The sequence below is a fragment of the Monodelphis domestica genome, chromosome 6, assembly GCF_027887165.1.
Source record: "Monodelphis domestica isolate mMonDom1 chromosome 6, mMonDom1.pri, whole genome shotgun sequence".
Taxonomy (NCBI): Eukaryota; Metazoa; Chordata; class Mammalia; order Didelphimorphia; family Didelphidae; genus Monodelphis; species Monodelphis domestica.
In genome coordinates, this window is record NC_077232.1 from 63,561,391 (window position 1) to 63,582,198 (window position 20,808).

A 20,808-nucleotide genomic window follows, 5' to 3' on the forward strand; every position below is an offset into this window, starting at 1 on the left:
TTCTTGAATTTGGTTATAACATTCCTGGGTATTGTCAATTGAAGATTAAGTATAGGGGGTGATCTATGGATTCTTTCAATCTCCACTTTTCCCTCTTGCTCTAGAATGTCGGGGAAGTTTTCTTGGATAATTTCCTGTAGAATGAAGTGCAGGCTTTTTCTTTTGTCATTATCTTCTGGTAGTCCAATGATTCTTAAGCTGATTCTCCTGGATGTTTTTCTAGATCTTCTATTTTGTGGATGAGGTGTTTCATATTTTCCTCAATTTTTTCATTCTTTTGATTTTGTTTTATAGCTTCCTTCTGTCTTGTAAAGTAATTTGCTTCTAGTTGCTGGATTCTAGTTTTAAAAGACTGAATTTCATCCCTGGGTTTTTGGTTATCCTTCTCTTTTTGATCTTTCATCTCCTTTGCCTCATTTTCAAGCTGGATTAATTTTGGCTTTGAAGACACTGTTTTCTTTTTCCAGATGACTTATTTTGCTTTTTAAGTTCTTTTCCCAGTTGTATTCAACCTCTCTTGTTTTTTGAATTGTATTTTGAGTTCTCCAAAGCCTGTGTCCAATTTGCTGAAGTTTCTGTGTTTTTGCTTGTTCCTTGATTCTCCTCTGTTCCATTTTCTCTTTGTTCATTGCTTGGATAGAAGTTGTCAATTGTAATTTCTTTTTTCTTTTTCTGTTGTTTACTCATATCTTCCCCCTTCTTTCTCCCCTGTAGTTGTCTGTAGTCTTGCTCCTCTCATTATGTGCTGGTTCTGTGGGTTTGGGCTGTTCTGTCCTGAAGGAGCTTCTTCTCTGTTCTGCTGATTGATCAGGTTAGTCAGATCTTCCCCAGATGACAGCAGAAACTGAAAAGGAGCTGGGCTTCCTGCCCTGTTATCAAGGTGGTTGCTTGTAGTTTGTTGCAGTCTTTGCCCTTGGAGCTTAATCAGCAAGGTTCTCAGATCAGTCTGTGGGGAAGGGGTGTTGGAACTTGAGCTTCCCTTCCCTTTGAAGGCTTCTTATATGGCCTATCAATGAGATTGATCCAGGATGGAGTTGATCTGCAAAGCTGGCTGTGCTTTGGACAAAACCTCATTCTGGGAGGAGGAGGGGGCAAGATGTAGCGTCTTGGCTGTGACTAGGCTGCCTGCTCTGGACTTCTCCTCCAGGTGCCTCTGAGCTGCCTGTGTTCAATGCCCTGAGCCTGGCACAGCTGTGCCAGCACGATATTCCCTCCAGACTAGTGCCCTTGCTGTCCAGAAATTCCAGCCACCACTGGAGGCTCAGCAATGTAGTTGGGGGAAGGGTCCTAGGATTTTCCTTTTTCCTTCCCCTTAAACCCATGTGTTCTAGAGTTCAGGCTTTTTCAGGGGGGGCGTACCTTTTAAGTTACATCCAGCAGGAGGGTTCCCTAGCTCTGTCCTGTTGTTAGATTTGGTTTTCAGTCCCCTCAAAGCATTGTGTTTTTTATTTGGTGAGGAAGGGTTTGTGAAGGTCTGAAGTTTTGCTGTCTCTAAGCTGCCATCTTGACTCTGCCATCCCCTGCATTATAGTTTTGAAAATGAAAAAGGGATGTGTCCAGACCATCTTCCAGTCTAGGAATTATGGAAGCTTATAAGTTATAGAAAAGGCAACAGAATGTCCCCAGGCCTGGAGAGGGAATGCTAGACAGAACAATGTTAATGGCTTGAGGCAGGTATTGGGTAGAAAGCAGAAAATGGGAAAATATCTCTGGGAACTGTGAGCCACTTTCTTCCTTCCATTGAGGATGAAGTATAATAACAGGTAACTTTCCTTTTTTTCCTTGAGCAGCCTCAGAAGACGAAGAAATCACTGTTTGCTTCTGGAATGGCAAGATGGTCAAAGTGCCCCTAGGGGTTGCTATATGGATATCCCCAGCTCATTGGGAGAAGGCCATGGAGATGTTACACAAACCATTAACCAGTTGTCTGAAGCCTGGAGAACATCTTGGCACTGTCCCCTGGGCTCCCCCCTGCCCTCTCCTGGGATCTGCTCTTGGGTATACCATGGGTGGGCTTCTTCTGGGCTCTTTCTTGTACCCTCCCCGACAAGTTTACCCACCACTCCACAACCACTGTCCATTGCTGCCTGATGGTTGCCCCTGCTATTGTTCCTTATCCTGTCGTACCTGGTGGCCTCTGACCAGTACATTAGAGGCAACAAACAAGGACCACCCAGAGCCAAAGCTAAGATCTACAACACAACTTCTTGAGTTAGACAGTCCTAAAGACAAAAAAGTGGCAGCTCATGCTTGGATGAATGTTACTTCCTCCTCCTCTTCTTCCTATTCCTTTTCTCCTGAAGAAGAGGATTTGGGGAGTGATCCAAAGAAAGTTCTTCCTCAAAGAGTGATGGTAGACAGCACTGTCAATACTGACGCCAGTCTTTTTGAGAAGCCCCAGAGACAGAAGGATATCAGTCGGCCTCGCTGGAAATACTGGAAGAGAAATGGCCTAGAGCCCAGTCATAGAAGGCCAGGTAAGTTGTAAACCCAGTCACCTGTGGGCAAGGGGCAGGCTGATAAATGTTTAACAACTAGATTTCTGGCAAACAAAACAAAACAAAAAACCACCATACTCGTGACATACTTTTTAACTTTTTAGCATTAGTAACTTTCCTCCATCTCTTTCTCAAGTCTCTACAATCAATGAAATAAATCAGTCCCCAATTTGTAGCATTTTCTGATTCTCTAGGTCTAAATGCACAGATTGAATATTTAACAATAGGCTCTCAAGAGCTAACTTCAGCATACCCCTGCCTGGTGGGGGAAGGACAGGAAGAAACAAATATCTTCTCTTATTGAAATCAGTCCCTCCCCCATGATGGAGGTGCTTCTTCAGAGTTGGACATAGGCAATCCTTTGGCATCAAGTTGGAAATATTCCTTGGGAATGAGAAAATATAAGGAAGGTGAAGTCTAGGAATATTTGCCCAACTTGAAGAAAATTGGGATTCAAAATAGCCAATCTGATGGGAACCAAAGGAATGAACCTTTCCTGCCAGTCTCCATCTTTGTTTTCTTGATTATCATTTTAGGTCTATATTCAAGCTACTCTCATCATGGGTAAGAATAACATCTTCAAATTTGTTAACTGATAGATTTTGGTGTACTAACAAGAGCATGTAATTGAGGGTGGAGAACATTTCAGAGTTTGAACCAAACTACCCACTGGGTTTTCTTGGCCTTGTCATCATTTGTTAAAATTCATAAATGGTTGTCATCCTTTTGGGTGAAATCCTATTACTAGAGCACAATTAGTATCTGGTTCCAATGGCCAAGACCCTGTTCAAGGCTCTCAGCAACACCCACTACTTACTTAAATTGATTCCTGGACTGAAATATCTAAACTGGGGTCTTGGCTAATCAGAACTCAAAAGGAATGTCAAGAAGACTTTACATTCACTTAATGCTTAGGCTTGTCTTGGAAATCTTTTCACATTTATTATGTCTTCATGATAACTCTGGGAAAGCAGATGCTGCCATTTTGTAAATAAGTCAACATATCTAATGAAGGAACTGAGATAAAGACCAAGGCCTTCTGATCCCCAGTCCAGTGCTCTTTCTACTATCCTAGGTTATCTAAAAGACATCATGTCCTATTTTCCATCTAGTCAATGGGAGGGTAAAGGACATGTATGGGATTCATGCTTTGAAAGAACCTAGGATTTACCATAATGAACCTCCCTTTCCTTGTTCCTGGCTCTCTTTGGCTTGCAGGGAAAGATATTTTTCAACTCTCTCATTTTCCAGGCTCTGCAGCATGGCCTCATTTCTTGACTTTGCCCTGGGAACTTAGGCTGCCATCTCCTATTCCTAAGGATATCCAGCCTGACACACTGGGTCTGTAAGGGAATTCTTGTGAAGCAGGGGGTCTCTTTCTGATTCCTGGAGTGGCTTATTCTGACTTCTTGGGCACCCTATTTGAATCAGGAAGTAGCTTCCTCAGCTCTGAGCAAGGACAACAGGAACCCAGGGGCAGAACCATTTGCACCTGGCAAGGCTGTTTATAGCATGGAAATTATAGAGCGACTATTTCAAAATTAAATCTTGTTAAGTGGGTGGGAGAATCTATAGGAGTTAAACTAAGAATTATAATATAATATAAATATATTATATATATATAAAGTTCTGCTGGATCAAGACTCCCTAGGTCCAGACTTTTGCCCTATCTACATCACTAATAATGTAGACCCACTGCTTGCATCACTAACTGGAAGAGGCTGTTTGAGGTCATTGTCCTATCTCCATGACAGCTGTTCACAATAAAGAGCCTCCTAGTTCACAAGGACTTTAAACTGTTCCTGAGGATAAGTAAAACCCCAGATTGAAGGTAAAAGAAAGTCACATGGACCTTGCAAATAGAAAAACTACTACTTAAATAGGAATCATGGACCATTTTGGGACAAGATGGTTGACCTTTACTTAAGGATTGGTGGAGACAGGTGTGTTAGTCTGATGGTATAATCTAGAAAGATAGGAGTCCTTTTTAGTATCCTTGGGGATACAGGAAATCTGGAAAACACAGGAAAAATTATCCATGTGGTTATAATATCTCCTCCAGTCCACTAGAGACTTACAAGCATATTGATAAACTATTAGCTTTCCCCTCAGGAGTAACTTGCCATTGAAAATGGGCAGCTAGTTGGCTCAGTGGATAGAAAGCCTAGAGTTCAGAAGTCCTGGGTTCAAATCCGATTTCAGCAACTTCCTAGTTATGTGACCCTGGGGAAGTCACTTAATCCCAATTGCCTAGCCCTTACCACTCTTCTGTTCTGGAACTAATACTTGGCATTGATTTTAAGATGGAAGGTAAGATTTGGTTCTTTTTTTTTTTTTCAAGAAAAAACAAAAGAACCATATGGACCCCTGTTAAAAATAATATATTATTTGGTATCCAATACTAAACTTGGCAAAAAAAAGAAAGGAAGGAAGAAAGAAACAAAAATAGAAACCAGTATTTTCCAAGATTTGTCTCCTTTTAGTGATAAATTGATGCCAAAAACCCTAGAATTTTCATACTGATTTTTTCAGAGACACTAAGTAAAACCCTAGATTAAAGAGAAAAGAAGGTCACAGGGACTTTGCAAATAAAAAAAAAACTACTACTTAAATGGAATCACTGACCACTCTAGGACAAGATGTTGACCTTAAGGTTTGGTGGAAACAAGTGTGTTAGTCTGATGGTGTGGTCTACAAAGATGAGAGTCTAGAATAGTCTGAAAAAAACCAAACCATCTCTGGGGAAGACCAGTTAAATGGAGAGAAGAGAGGTCTTGATGACCAAGGGGACTGGGGTGGGGGAGAGGGTCGTAGTTATCTTTCTATGAGAGTACAAAACATCTATTTAGGTGTCATTAAGTGTAGACACAAATATCTCTCCCAACTCACCTTAACAATTCAGCTCTACACTTTTACATCCTCAATACATCTTATAGAATCTTGAATTTTGTGGGCTACAGCAGTTTTGTACATAGGCTCACATAACAGTTTGACCCACAATCACTTTTCCAATCTGAAAAATATGCCTTGACTCAATTTAACCCCTTGCCTCCAACTTATCCCTTTTAACTGATCATTCCAAAATTCTCCTTCCCTGGAAAACTTCAGGAAATCCTAATCAAAAGATTTTAAGAGAAATATAAAGAGAGCTTGAATTGCTCTCAGACCTATTGACTGATTTCTCTTTGGGTCTAACTAGTTTATTTAGAGTTGTAGGCATAAAGCTAAATTATAAGCATTTGAATAACTTGCCATCTCTGCTGGTTGGGAACCCATGCTTAGGATCATATTTTAGTGAGAAAGGTTTATCTAAACCAGAAGTTCTTAACCTTGGGGCCTATGGATGATGGATAAGACTCAAGGGATCCTTGAACTTGGATAGGAAAAAAAATTGTCTTCATTTTCACTAACCTTTAACTGAAATTTAGTATTTCCTTAAATTATAAAGTAGGCAGCAAAACATTATTCTAAAAGGGGGTTCATATGTAATGGACTTCTCTACTAGTAGCAATGCAATGATACAGGACAATTCTAAGGGACTTATAAGAATGAACACTATCCACATCAGAGAAAGAACTGTGGGAGTGGAAACCCAGAAGAAAAACATGATTGATCACATGGTTCTATGGGGATATGATTGGGGATGTTGACTTTATTATTTTTTTATTTAAAACTTTTAATTTAAGTAATTAATTTAGAATATTTTTCCATGATTAAATGATTCATGTTCTTTCCCTCCCCTCTTACCACTCCCCTACCGTAGCCAATGAGCAATTCCATTGAGTCTTACATGGGATGTTGACTTTAAATGATCACTCTATTGCAAATAATAATAATAGGGAAATAGGATTTTGAATAATGATAGATGTAAAACCCAGCGGAATTGCTTGCCAGTTCCAGGAGTGGGGAGGGAGGAGGGGAGGGAAAGAACATGAATCATGTAACCATGGAAAAATATTCTAAATTAATTAATTAAATAAAAATGAAAAAAAATAATAAAATAAAAAGGGGTTCATAAATTTAGTCAGATTGTCAGAAGTAGAGGTTGGGGTGTGACACACAAAAAAGATCAGGAATCCCCATCTAGACCATGCCTGAGCTGGAAGGGATTATCAAATTCACCAGGAAAAAAACAGAAAACAAGTTGCTTGGTTTTCTCTCTACTAGTTGATTTGAGAAAACCTGCTACTTAGAACCTTTGGTACATTTTTTTTTAAACCCCTAACCTTCTGTCTTAGAACCAATGCTAAGTACTGGTTCCAAAGCAGAAGACTGGTAAGGACCAGGCAATTAAGACTGAGAAACTTGCCCAGGGATACACAGCTAGAAAGTATCTAAGGTCAAATTTGAGCCCAGGACCTCTCATCTCCAAGCCTGGATCTCTATCCACTGAGCCACCTAGCTGCCTCTCTTTGTAACATTTTTGAGAGGTATAGCATATTCAGTAAATGCCTGCCACTTTTATGGGAATCTCGGGGTTAGAAAGGGACACCTCAAAGGACATTTAATCCAATCCATACCTGAATAGAAATTCTCTTAACAATATTCTTGGCAAGATGGCCATCCAGACCCTGCTTGAGGATCTCCCAATAACACTGAACTCACTATCCTGCAAGGGAGCCTGTTCTAATTTTGGACAGCTTCTATCATTAGGAAGTTTTTCCTAATGATCCACTAAAGTCTGGCAACCTGGAACTTCTACCCACTATTTCTGTAGGACCCACAGAGCAAATTGCTGTTCTATTAGGCAGCCTTTCAAAGGCATCAAGCCTGGAATGACATTCATCACCTCCCAGCCTTACCCCAACCATCTCCATGTTAAATATCCCAATTTCTTCCGTTAATCCCCATCTAGCACTGGGAAAGAGTATTTCCTCATCTGGGAATTCCTTATGCCAAAGAAACCACAGGTCCAGGCTCTATCCATATAGATTCAGGATATTAGTCCCCAAAGTTTAATGCAGCTTTAAGCTTTATTCAAATATTTAACAGCTTACAATGTCTCCATATAAGATTTATGTTGTGCTTTAAGGTTTGTAAAAGCCCATATGCACATTTTCTCATTTGGATACATAATTTCATGACCAGGAGTCTTCCTTTCACTGGTGTAAAGCCACACACCCTCCATGGTTTAATAGTAAAAGGAAGAAGTTACATTGATTTTGAGTAAATAGTATCCTGTTGGCTTCAGCCCACTCTTCTAGCCCATGAAGTTTTGGATCCTGACTCTCTCATCCAATATGTTAGCTCCCCTTCCTCACTTCACTTCATATGTGATTATTATATATATTTTTTGAAACCCTTATTTTCTGTCTTAGTGACAACTCTAAGACAGAAGGGCGAGGGCTAAGCAAATGAAGTTAAGTGACTTGCTCAGGGTCACACAGCTGTCTGCCTGGGGCCAGATTTGAGCTCAGGTCCTTCCAATTCCAGGTCTTGCACTCTGTACAGTGTCACCTTCCTGCTCCTGTGTGTATAACACTTATGCTTTTATCCAAATTGTTAGATAGGCAGTTAGGTGGTTCTGTGGATAGAGAAATGGATTTGGAAAAACTACCTTTGTCTTCCTAGATGTGTGACCCTCAGTAAATCACTTAAACGCTCTATGCCTCAGTTTCCTCTTCTAGAAAATGAGGATAACAGCACCTTTCTCACAAGGTTTTTTTGTGAGAATCCAGGAAGGTAACCTGTGCAAAGTGCTTTGCAGACCTCAAAGTGCTATATATGTGCTAGTTCTTGGTGAAAATGGGCTACCTGCTTTTTTGACTGGATCTTAAGGACATCTCTTCCTCCCACTTCCCCCCTTTACTTTTATCCATGATTAACAATCACTAACACTTCAGGGAGATATGAAGAAAGACTAACCCAGCATAAATGGGAATTGGTGCCATCAGCACACATTTTAGTTCATCGGGTGGTTTTTATTTTATTTTTGTGTGTTCTCCCCATGTTATCTTTGCTCCTAGAAATTTGCCTTGTCTTTTCCTATCACTCATTTTATTATTGCCAGATGAGATAATAATGTGCCAAAGCATCATGTGTTTGGCTATCATTAGCTTCATTTGGCTTAGCAACTTTCGGGAGAACAGTTCTCTGACTCTACTGCTTTCCAATCAGTGTAATCTACCTAAGAATCTATACTTCAAGCATCCTACACTTATGTCAACATGACTTCCCTTGTTAGTTGCCTATGGGGCAAGATGGCTCTTATTTGACCATCTCTTCTACACAAGCCACAATTTTCCCCCAATGAATAATGGCAGATGACTCATTCTGAAATTTCATTTCTTTTCAAAGGCAAAGAGACCCACAAGAAACTGATAGACCCTTGAAGTGCTCTGTCCTTTCCACTCCTTTGCTCCTTTCCCACTTGGAATAAATCCTTGAGTACTGAGGCACAACCAGTACTGACTTTGGGATCTAGAGGCAAGATGTTGCTACAATGTCTTGAGCTGAAAGAGGCAGCCAAAGGAGAAGCTGGAACATATGTTACAGTGATAAAAGCTGGGCAAGAAATGGGTCTGAAGCCAGAAGAGGAGGCTGAGCAGATAGAAGCAGGTCCAAGGCAGAGAAGCCCAGAGCATTTCTGTAAGAGCAAAACCTTGAGCTACCAGGTAATACTAAAGGGCCCAGAAGGGCTGCCTAATCACTGCCCAGTGACCCTAGAGGTGGTATTTCAAGGCAATAAGCGAATTATGAATTGTTTATAAAGAATTCTTTTCCAAAACCATAGTATGTCACACATCACAGGGATTTAAAATATTCATTTCAGCATGATGATTTTAAAGAGAACACTGAGATCCAGAGAGAAGAGATTTGAGGTCAAATCCCACAGTATGTTAAGGTGCCAAGCTGGGATTTAAGCCCATGTTTCCTAGCTCCCAGGACAGAGTTCTTTTCACTGTGCCAAAATGTCTGTCTAGTACCCTTCTCTGTATTGAGTTTTCCACATTTTAAGGGTTAAATTTTCTATAATACAGCTGAGTTTAAGCTATATCTTCATTACAGGGAATATCAGAGATTTTCCTAAGTGTGTTGTTTTTGTTTTTTGAAATTTAAGATGGACTAAACTAACAGATATGGAGTCTCAGTGAATCATATGTATGGAAAGAAGTTAAATGAAATGTGAAATTTTTAAAGATCATCTTTTTTAAATCTTGTAGGAAGTATTAAGAATGGAAGAGAGAACCGTTATTAACCTAGAGGCTAAAAAAAAAGCTTTTCATAAAGCATAAATATAGGGCAAAGATCAATAGTATCAACAATAGGCCTAATTATTGTCCACATAGTGGGGTTCATTCTCTAACTCATGTCACTAGTGCTTTCTCCTCTCCCATCAATGGATATAAGAAGTCTTTGCAGTATTGCCTTTTAATTCTTATAGGTGGTTTTGAGGGAGGATGACCTGCTTCAGATATTATTTATATATATATATATATATATAAAATGTTTCTAGAACAGTAGCCATAGGGCATTTGTTTTTGGGCAAGTGTGTCTCTGATCTCATTTTTCATAAACTGGCCTACACTGCTATGTAAGATGTTTTATTTTGCCCCCAATAAAAAGAATGAAATTTGAATGAATTAATTTCATTTCCAAAATTTATTTCCATGATTAACTTTTGGGGTGTGTTGGGGTGGGGAGGGGAGAGAAGTAAACAATTATGACTTTAGAAACAAATATCAAAAAGGCACATCACTCCTCACATTCAGATTAGGGAAGGTAAGAGATATAGCTTTCCTCTCCCCTTTTAGGACATTCAAGTTAAAATAGTTACTGAGGGACAGCCCCCTCAGTTCCTAAGAGATCTGATCTGTGTGACTGGCACTATATGTACATACTATATCATGTATAAATACTGACAAGGAGAACCACAGCGTGGTTTGGTGGTTTGATTTTTTGCTGCCTCTCTTTTTTTTTTCTTTTTTTTTTAAGGCACTATCCAGTGTTAAAGGTTGAAATTCAGATCGATGATTCGTCCTGGGTCAACGTCTACCATTTGCGTTGTGACTATGTTAGGTGACCCCACTGTGATAGTGTAGGTTCCTGGACAAACTTCTATCATGATGTCCTTGTGATTTTTTCTGGTCTGGAAAGAAGAGATGGATATTGATGGGTTAGAACTTTGGGGTCCCTTTATTAAAAAAAGCACGTCTTTCCCTATCTGGGCTGGGTATCTTCTTCATCCCCACAAACGGCTTCCAATAGCTTCTTAAAGGTGGGGTGGGGTTCAGTTTGTATAGGAAGAAATACTAAGAAGTTAGGTGTTTGGTTTGTAGGTAGACAACATTTGTTTATTAGCTCAGACTTGCAAGAGTAGGGGAGTGGTCTGGGTGATGAACCATCCTAATGAACAAGGCTATTAAATCCATGATGATGGTATGATGATGTATTTCTCTGCTTCCAAAGCTCACACTCCAGGAGCTGATTTCAATATAGTCATCACAGTGGCCTAAATTACTTATCTAGGACAAGCCACTGGAATCTTGGCTTTCTCTTTTAGTACCAACCCACAGGAAATGGAAATTAATGGAAAGGTTTGGTTCTGGCCCAGCACTGGCCACAGATGGTCAGTACGAGGATGTGCTGAAATTATGTGGCCTTCAAACCAATTCACCAAACATTAATTAAGCAGCTATTTCGTCTAAAGTAATGTGCTAGATGGGTACTTGGAATTCAGAAATTAAAAACTTTGTGAAGGGCTATTTTCCTTTAGGCAATAGCCTTGGCATGGTGCCTGGAATGTAGCAGGCCCTTAATGTCAGTTGACTGACTGAAAGATGCTTGAGCTGACCTGTATATTGGGAAGCTTATTTTAGCAGCTATGTGAAGGACAGACTGGAGATGTATGAGTTAGGAACATGAGTCCATCTGAGATGGGATGGGGGCAGAGCTGTGATCTGAGAAGGAGCAAACAGCCAGTTTCATTCACAGATCAATCAAATTTAAAATTTCATTCAAAAATGAACCTCATATAAAAGGAGAACAGGCTAAGGCTGGACTCTATGTGTGTGTGTGTGTGTGTGTGTGTGTGTGTGTGCAGTGTGGCAGGATTTCTAGCAGGTATGGGCTAATAAAAGTGGCAGGGTAGAGTTAATGTAAAGAGGTCTTGCCTCAGAGTCTGGATTCTAAGTCTGCAGGTGCTTGCTAATTGTGTGGATCACAGCCAAGCCATTTAACATCTCTCATTCTCCATTATCACATCTATAAAATGGGGTTGATAATAATGCCTGTAGTAGCACTCTTTGCTGTATCAAATAACAATATAGATATAAAATGTTGTGCAACCTTAAAGTAAAAAAGGTCAATTATTATGATTTTGTGCTGTCATTCTCTCTCTCTCTCTCCCCGCCCCCCATTTCCCCACCCTTCTTAGCAGCAATAGGATCATCTGCCATTTTGAAAAGGTGATAGCTATGATATAAGAAACAACTACCAGTCTACAAACTCTCTCCTTTTCAGCCACCCAGATGAACATTCTGAAGTTTACACACATTAATGTTTGCATGTTTTGAACTATGGAAACAGAGATAGCTTTTGGAAAGTGTACCTATGTCAGACTTGCAGAAAGCTGAAGTTACTCAAATAGAATGAGAGAGTAGCTGTGGTTACTCTTCATTAATCCTGCCTGTTAGGAGACACTAGTTCCCTTGAAGCCAAGGTCTAGGTAACTCAGGAAAAGCTAAAAAGATCAGCAGCATCACCACAGCTAAATTGGGAGTAGGAATGAGTAGTAGCTATAACTCACATTTGTAAAGCATGTTGAAATTTCATTTAGCAACTCCTTCCCTCATAAAATTCTTGCAAGTTGGCAAGTGGAATTATTGTCGCTTTTGCTTTGCAAAGCTAAGAGAGGTGGCTTCCCCAAGGTTACACAGCTCATCAACTTGAGCTAGAACCAGAACTCAAGTCTCCCAAGATCCCTGCTGCTCCTCTTCCCACTACTATCTTGTCTTGTTTGTTGATATCACACACTGAATGATGGCTCATTAATAATCTAAGTGCAAATATTTAAGCAAATTCTTATGGCAACAAATTTCAGTTATTCTTCAGAACTCTTCTGTGGATCCCCCCCCAGACAAGTTATTCCACACAGTTAAGGAGCCACTTTATTTATCCTATGTGCAATAAATCAGTATCATTATCTGTTGTGACAAGATGATTTTGGAGGGGGGTGGTTGATGGCCCTCTGGCATACATTTTGCTTGGACCAGACTCATGCAAAGCTCTGCTTTTTGGAATTCAAAAAGGGATTTTCAGTTTGGAAGCAAAAGGGTCAGACCACTCCTGCTGATTTCACAGCTGGTGGAATTTCATTGGAATTTGGTGTTGGCACATCCTAACTGCAGGAATTGGGACTCAAATACCTCAAATTCTTTCCAACCACAGCAATGTGTTCAGGCACAAGGAACATCCTGTCGCTTCAAATAAAGGGTGCCTGGGTGGGGACTGGAGGTGCGGGGAGAGTTAGTGACCCAAAGTTGGTGAGCACCATTTTTCCTTAATGTGTTGCAGCATCTCAACTTAAGTTAACTCCATATCCTATGGTATCCAGGGGAATGGTTGGATTCTAGCTCTTGTGAGGAATAGTAAGATTTAAAGCTAGAAAGTTGCTTAACATAACCTTCCAATTCCCCCATTTTACAGATGAAGAAATTGAGGCGTACCAGGGTTAAGGCACTACCCGAGGTCATAGAAGCAAAGCCAAGATTCAAACACAGGCCCTTCCAATTCCAAATTCAGTGCTGTTTTTATTAAACCATCATGTTAAGAGGGGAAGAAGTAGGAACTCACCACAGATTTGGATGATTTTGGATCAAGCCTGGACATTCTTGGATCATTGCTAGGTATTCCTACATCATTCCTGGATGTTCCTAGATCAAACTTGGATGATTCCAGATCAAATCTGTGCACTCTGGGGTCAAACCTGGATGTTCCTGCATCATTCCTGGATGTTCCTGGATCAAACTTGGATAATCCTGGATCAAAGCTGAGCATTCCCGGGTCAAACCTGGATGTTCCTGCATCATTCCTGGATGTTCCTGGATCAAACTTGGATGATCCTGGATCAAAACTGAGCATTCCCGGGTCAAACCTAGATATTCCTGCATCATTCTTAGATGTTCCTAGATCAAACTTGGAAGATCCGGGATCATAGCTGAGTATTCCCGGGTCAAACCTAGAATTTCCTGCATCATTCTTGGATGTTCCTAGATCAAACTTGGATGATCCTGGATCAAAACTGAGCATTCCTGGGTCAAACCTGGATATTCCTGCATCATTCCTGGATGTTCCTGGATCAAACTTGGATGATCCCATTTCAAACTTGGATGATCCTGGGTCAAAGCTGAGCATTCCCGGGTCAAGCCTAGATATTCCTGCATCATTCCTAGATGTTCCTGGATCAAACTTGGATGATCCGGGATCAAAGCTGAGCATTCTCGGGTCAAACCTAGATATTCCTGAATCATTCCTGGATGTTCTTGGATCAAACTTGGATGACTCCGGATCAAAGCTGAGCATTCCTGGCTCAAACCTAGATATTCCTGCATCATTCCTAGATGTTCCCAGATCAAACTTGGATGATCCTGGATCAAGTCTATGCACTCCTGGCTCAAACCTGAATGCTCCTGAATCAAACTTGGATGATCCCGGATCAAATCTGTGCATTCCTGGGTCAAACCTGGATGTTCCTACATCATTCCTAGATGTTCTTGGATCAAATTTGGATGATCCTGAATCAAATCTGCGCATTCCTGGGTCAAACCTGGATGTCCCCGCATCATTTCTAGATGTTCCTAGATCAAACTTGGATGTTCCTGGATCAAACCTGGGCATTCCTGGGTCAAACCTGGATGTTTCTGTATTATTTCTGGTTGTTCCTAGATCAAACTTGGATGTTTCTGGGACAATCTTCGTTGCTTCGTAATTCACTCTAGAGTCATAGGATGGGTATTTTTCCTAAGGATGAAAGTTAAAGACTTATTAAAATGGTAGTCAGTTTTGAGGGGTTCTAGATCAGCTCTGATTTCTTGAAATGTCAACAAGGTTTGGACTTTCTCCCAGGCTTGTTTCTAGCAAGGTGTTGAGACTGATCTTTGACTCATGCCCTGACGCACACTATATATAGCATACTTAGACCCCTAAAAGGCTTCTTTTGAAGAGTTCTTTGCTAAGTGATTTTTAAAAATATAAGGTCTTGGGATCTTAGGTGGCTTAGTGGATTCAAGAGGTAGGTCTAGGTTCAAATGTGGCTTTAGGCACTTCTAGCTGTGTGACATGGGGGAGGGGGAAGGGGAGAAGAGAGAGAGAGAGAGGAAGAGGAGAGAGAGAGAGGGAAGAGAAGAGAGAAAAGAGGGGGGAGAGAGAGATTCTTTATCTTGGCTCCCCTTGACTTTTTAAAAAATTTATTTCAATGAATTCTTATCCTCTCCATGTTCCTCTAGCCCAGAAATCTAGAATTTCTTTTCTGCTACTAAATAGAACCAGTCTGGGCATATAGGACTAATTCCTCATTGATATTTTAACCCACTTTCCCCCAACCTTATTATAAAGTGTTTTCATTCTCCCATACCACTGGACATAAAATGTCAGAGGTAACAGGGATCTTGGGGATCATTTGGACCAAGGGTTGCTAACATTTTATGGCCACCTGGTGAAGGCAATGTACAACCTCTTTTCAGAATAATATTTTAAATGCATTAAAAAAAACATAGAAATTCAAAGGAAACCAAATATTTAAATATAGTTATCAAATTTTTAAAAGCTTACAAACTGGGTTAAGTTCTTGTGACCTATTCATTAATTCTATAGAAGAGAAACCTGAGGGTCAGCAGCTTATATGAATGGGAGGAAACTTGAGGCCTGCTGGCAACAGTAGAAACTGAAGGGCAATTGAAGTCTAAACTTCTAGCCAAGGGCCATCCATAGTCAGTTTGGGGACTTGTCCTTGCATGAAGGCCTTTGCTGCATGGGGGGTTTTCTACAGGAGCTAGAGATAACCTTCAGAGCAGCAAATTACTTGCCAGGCTGTGCACCCTAGGTTATTCTGGAGTCCTTTTTTATAACTTTTTAGTTTAACCACAAAAGTTTTCAAGTCTCCTGGCTTATAATAAAGTATCTTATTCATTGGAAGTTGAGGTATTTTGTTTTATTTCCCCCCCTCATTATAACAGTTTTAAAAAGCAACATCTTTGGCTCTTATTAAATAAAGTAATTAGATACTAAGAAGGATAAATTTGTAGCAAGGAGCCTTGACAATGGTGTAAGATTTTTTTTTTCTTCTAAGGAAAGGCTCCTATTGAATGAAACTCAGTCTCAGTTATAACTGATACCCCAAGATACTTTTTAAAAAAACGATCACCAGAGACATGCCAGAGTTGAATCATTGAAAGAATATTGAACTTAGAATCAGGAGACCTGGTCCATCTTCCGCTTATTATCTGTGCAACCTTGGACAACTCACTTTCCCTCTGTGGGCCTCAATTTCCTCATCTGTAAAATGGAGATCATAAAACTTGCATCACTTCTTTCATAGGGTTGCTCTGAGGAAAGTACTTTGCAAAAGTGCTATAGAAAAGTCATCATTGAGGCAGCTAGGTGGCTCAGTGGACTAAGAGCTAGGCCCAGAGTTGGTGGGTTCAGATTTGACCATAGACACTTCCTCGCTTATAATCCTAGGCAAGTCATTTAATTGTCATTGTCTAGCCCCTTACTACTTCTGCCTTGGAATGGATACTTAGTATTGATGCTAAGACAGAAGAAATGGGTTTTCAGAAAAAAAGCCATCCTCTGTTTCATGCTAAATTTATCCTTATATACTCAGAAAGCTCAGACGACAACCTTCCATAAGTGCTGAATGTCAGAATTACAGAAGAATGACATTGCTCTAAGAGATTGGAGAGGCCAACTAGTAGTGGTCTTACCTGAACAGGAATTCTCTATTCTCCCTGACAAGTAACCCTGCAGCCTTTGCTTGAAGGCCTCCAGCAAGGCTACAACTCCGGCCCAGGCCTGTATGAATGATTCAGGACATAAATCCTCTCCTCTGCTTCCTCACTTCAGAAATATTCTCAGGCTGCTGGAGACATCCACTGTTTGAGGTAGGAGAACCATGTGTTTCTTTAACACACCAGAGAACAGTGTCTATCATGGGGAAAGTCAAGGGTTGACAAGGTTCACCTGCTCTGGGCACCCACCTGTCTCACCTGGTGAGAGAGCCATGGCCATGCAAAGTCCACGCGTTTTCGGTGATACCTGCAGACATGATTCTCTTCTGTCTTTTCTGGTACAGGAGTATGAAACCTCTACAGAACAAAATACAGAGTTGAGAAGCCAACATCCTAATGAGTCAGAGCAGGAAAGAGGCCTGAGAAGTCACCTAACAAGCCGCTCCTGACCAGGAGTTGCCTTCACATTTCAAAGTGAATCTTCCAGCCTCCCCTGGGACCTCTCTACTCTTCAACAGAATCTCCACGGCAAAAACTGAGTGATCACTGGGAAAGCTGGGAGAGAGAAATGTCACTTTCTGTTCAGTTCAATAGTTTTCTGTCCTCCAAGAGATTATACTCCATGTTGAACAAAATGTCTACTAAAAATCAACATCTTTGGCATCACTTTGCTGCCATCTGCTGCTTCTCTGCTCTCTTTGTACAGCAGCAGCAGGCTGGACCACCAGAACTGGGCAGGATAGTGCTTTGAGCAAGGTTAAGCAAGGCAATTAATTATTCTCTAACTACCTCCTAACAACTTGGGCAGCCACTTGCCAAGGTGGCTTTGTCACCCAGTGACAAAAATACCATTTATGCATTCCTTGTCATGGGCAGTAAAAGATTCTAATAAAAAATGTTTACTGTTCCATCTTTGAAGAAGGGAGGAGGGATCTTCTCAAAAATCTAGAAATAGGGCTGGAGGGGCAAAGAATAAACAGCCGACTAGCCTTCTCACTTGTGCTAGATAGGTTAGGTTTTAAACCAAAGAATGCAAAGGGTTGGAAACTAGTTGCTGTTCTCTTTTTTACTTCCCCCTCAATGTTAACCATGGACTTATGCTCCATTGCAACTAATTGAAGGGACTGAACTTGCTGATAGCCACAAAACAAAGGGGTAGAATGAGGAACTCTTCACACTAGAGGAATCACTTCCAGGAGTCATAATATCTGTGTGTCTGCAGATAAAATAAAACATTCAAGGAGAACATGGGAGGGTTCATGATTATCTCTCTTCCTCCTCCTCTGATTTCTATAAAAGCAAAAAGTTCACTTGCTAAACCCACACTCTCCAACATTACTTTTATAGAAGCACAAATCAAAAGATATTTTTTCTTGTTTTTAAACTGAACCAGACTCACATCTTGTTCTGGAGTCACTGTGACTTTTAAATTGAAGTAGAAATGTGTTCAGAGATGATGAGAAGGAGCTTAATATAAGTACCTGGAAGGAAACTGTATTTTACATTCTTCCCTTGCCCCACAAACTGCACCCCTTAGCCTATACCAATTAGCTGGTAGTTTTCTTGAAGAGGAAAGTTATGAAAGTTTTCCTTCAGTGTCCCAAATGTCAGTGAACAGGTAACCTAGAAAAGGTTAGGATGGACTTTGAGGTGAGCTTCATAGTCCATCTTGCCTTTGAATAGGTTGGCAGTCAACTCTCCTGATGGATGAGCATCTCTTCTGGATTAAATATGCCCAGAAGGAAGTGATCTCTATTATAAATCACTGTCAGGGAAAGGCTAACATCACTCATGCTGGAATTTTGGCCAATTTCCTCAAGTTCTGTTGATGGAAACAAATAGTTGGTGGTTCTAGCTCTGGATGTTACCCCTTCAATTTCACCATCATAAGGTACACAGTATGGTGTGTGACAGATATACCTGATAGCAATTATTATAAATCACTTGAACCAGATGAAATAATTAGAATTTAAGGTCTGGTCCAGAGACAATTTTTTCCTGCCATATTTTAGGGGGAAAAGTGTAGATTTGGTTCTAATCTAAGCTGCTATAAGATTTTTTTAAAATTTGGGTTCAATTTTAAAAGAAAATATATTTTCATCTAGGTCAGTCTGGAGCCCAGTCAATTCAATTTGTTCTGGTTTTTGATTCATGCTTTAGTTAAAGGCCTTGACCTTTATATCGCCTCTTAGCAAACCTGATCTTTTTGTGGTTCTGCCAATCAAGGCTGCCCAGGTTGGGAGAGGAACAGGAAGGTCCCATAAAGTCCTATAAGAGTCACAAAATTAGCAGGTTGGTTAGGAGCATGGCTTTTGCCTGGACTCACCCCACACTGACTTGAAACGTATTCCATGTATGCCCTCAGTGTTTCGCATGCTTCATTGAGGCATATTGGCTTCCCTTCTCCCTGTTGTTTGAACAAATGGCACATTATTGATGAGCTTTCTGCTGTTTTGTGTCTCTGAAAGCTGAACTCTTTAGGTGTGGTATGTATGTTTAGAAATACCTACTGAAGAATTCCTTCCTAACTCCACATGCACAAATAACAAGTCTATCATAGAAAAAACATTGGGGACTTGGGTTTATGTCCTGCCTCAGTTACTCCCTGAATGACCATGGACGAGTTATTTCTCTCTGGACCTTAACTGTAAAATGAGAGAATTGAACTATATAATCTCCGGGATCCCTTTCAAATGACTGATTTAGGGGGTAGAGCCAGCACACACTTTTTTTTTAGACTGTCAAGATTTTAGAGCTGCAAGAAACCCTAACAATCATCACAGGCCTTAACTAAAAGAAAACTCAGAGATCTACTCAAATTCCTGCATTTTACAGATTGGAAAGGGTAGCCCATGTAGATAAGAGGATGTCCAGGATTCAAATCTGGCCTCAGACACTATTTCCTACCAGTGTGAACCTGGGTAAATCACTTAACTTGATTGCTGCTAGTCTTAAAATTGATAGTAAATTAACTAAAAGAAACCTCTGGGATCTACTAAAATTCCTGCATTTTACAGATTGGGGAGGCTGAGGCAGCCAGGTTAGCACAGAAGATAAGGGGATGGCCAGGATTCAAATCTGGCCTCAGACACTACTTCCTACCTGTGTGAACCTGGGCAAATCACTTGATTGCTACTAGTCTTAGAATTGATAGTAAGAAGGTAACATTAAAAAAAAATACAATTATTTACAGATGACCAAAGAGAGGACACCAGTAGGAAGTAATAAGGCAGCTACATTAAAAATCCATCCTCCATCAAAATTAGTAGAGAATGCCCACTCTCCATCTACTAACTACCCCCAGGGACTTAAAACAGGTGAATTTAGAGTTATTCTGTGCAAGTAACTGCTACAGAGACTTGAGTAAGATGAAACCCCTCAACCACTGGTGGGTCTAATCAGAATGTCAAGGCTTCTTAGGGAACATGTAGTGCGATCCTCGCATTTTACAAATGAGTAAATGCTTGGAGAAGGGGCAGCAGTGTCCAAGGTCCCTGTTAGTAGCAGTTAGGACCAGAGAACCCAGATCCCCTAACTTAGTTAACCAAAACATTTTTCATGGTCATTTACACGGTATGGGGGTGGGAGAAGAGGAACCAAACTCGCACTATCAAGTTTCCGGGCTGGGTTCAGGTACTAGGTGGAAGCCTTCCTCCCCACCCCCACCCCCCATTCCACCTTCTTGCAACCAAGATAGTGATAAGGGAGATACAGAGATGGTGGCTGGGGCTCAGCAGCCATCAGCTGGGTCCTGGTTAGCAGTGTATGCCCTCCCCGAAACCTCTCTGCCACAGACCCGAAGGCTTTCCACCATTAAAGGTAAGTAGACAGCTCTCCGCTTCGCCCGCTTTAGTAAGTCCAGGTTCTGCTGCAACAAGCGCTCCAGGGTTTCTCTGTGCAGGAAGCCCACTGAATAGTCCTTGGGGTACTGGTCCATGCTACCCTGCTCACACACAGAAATGGGTTAGGCTGGAGTGGGGGCACGGGACAGCCTCTCCAGAGGGGAAGAAAAGCTGAGGGTCCCTCAGCTAAGTGATTAGCTGCGGAAGGGCCACAACCACTCGCGTAAAGACATGCAAACCCTCCACCCTCATCGCACATGGATCTTGGGTTGGAATAGAACCCGCGACCGCGCGGGATTGCCAACCCCATCCCCCTCACCTGGCTCTGGTCTCAGGGCGCATGCGCCCCTGGCTATCTCCCGCCCGGATTATGACCAAGGGAGGTAGGATGGAGGTGGAGTTAGGGTGGGACCAGAGCTGTGCCTAGGCGGGCTCTACTACGTGTTGGATGCGTGGCCGCCTCTTGTGCTGTCGCCTGACGTCAGGGCCCCGGTGGCGCGTTCTGTAGGGACCCAAGTG

General features: G+C 41.2%; 2 protein-coding genes across 11 annotated transcripts in view; one reads left to right on the plus strand and one right to left on the minus strand.

Annotated features, from left to right (window-relative positions):
* C6H11orf16 (chromosome 6 C11orf16 homolog) overlaps window positions 1–10,559 on the plus strand; it is a 23,992-nt gene extending 13,433 nt beyond the window's left edge. Inside the window, exons 5-7 of one of the 2 annotated variants that reach the window (XR_008912778.1) lie at window positions 1,791–2,477; window positions 8,796–9,112; window positions 10,434–10,559. Coding sequence is in view for 1 of the 2 variants with exons in the window: in XM_007497070.3 (XP_007497132.2) it covers window positions 1,791–2,477; window positions 8,796–8,830 (722 nt within the window). In the remaining variant the exon portion in view is untranslated. Of the gene's footprint in view, window positions 1–1,790; window positions 2,478–8,795; window positions 10,076–10,433 lie in introns of those variants that run through there. The other variant, XM_007497070.3, reaches the window with a different exon arrangement.
* On the minus strand, window positions 10,082–20,764 carry AKIP1 (A-kinase interacting protein 1). Of its 9 annotated transcripts, none has more exons than XM_007497065.2 (6): window positions 20,609–20,764; window positions 20,244–20,390; window positions 18,774–18,854; window positions 16,706–16,804; window positions 13,293–14,459; window positions 10,082–10,587 (listed from the first exon to the last, which is right to left on the minus strand). In XM_007497065.2, exons 2-6 carry the CDS (start codon window positions 20,382–20,384, stop codon window positions 10,447–10,449), a joined length of 1,629 nt encoding a protein of 542 aa, XP_007497127.2. In that variant the 5' UTR covers window positions 20,385–20,390; window positions 20,609–20,764; the 3' UTR covers window positions 10,082–10,446. The 9 variants fall into 9 exon arrangements, with proteins under 9 accessions (XP_007497127.2, XP_007497126.2, XP_056658118.1 ...); XM_007497064.2 differs by having other exon boundaries at window positions 16,697–16,804; XM_056802140.1 differs by lacking the exons at window positions 20,244–20,390; window positions 20,609–20,764 and adding exons at window positions 15,918–15,992; window positions 16,424–16,591 and having other exon boundaries at window positions 16,697–16,804; window positions 18,774–18,790.
* Window positions 20,765–20,808: the final 44 nt, after the last annotated feature.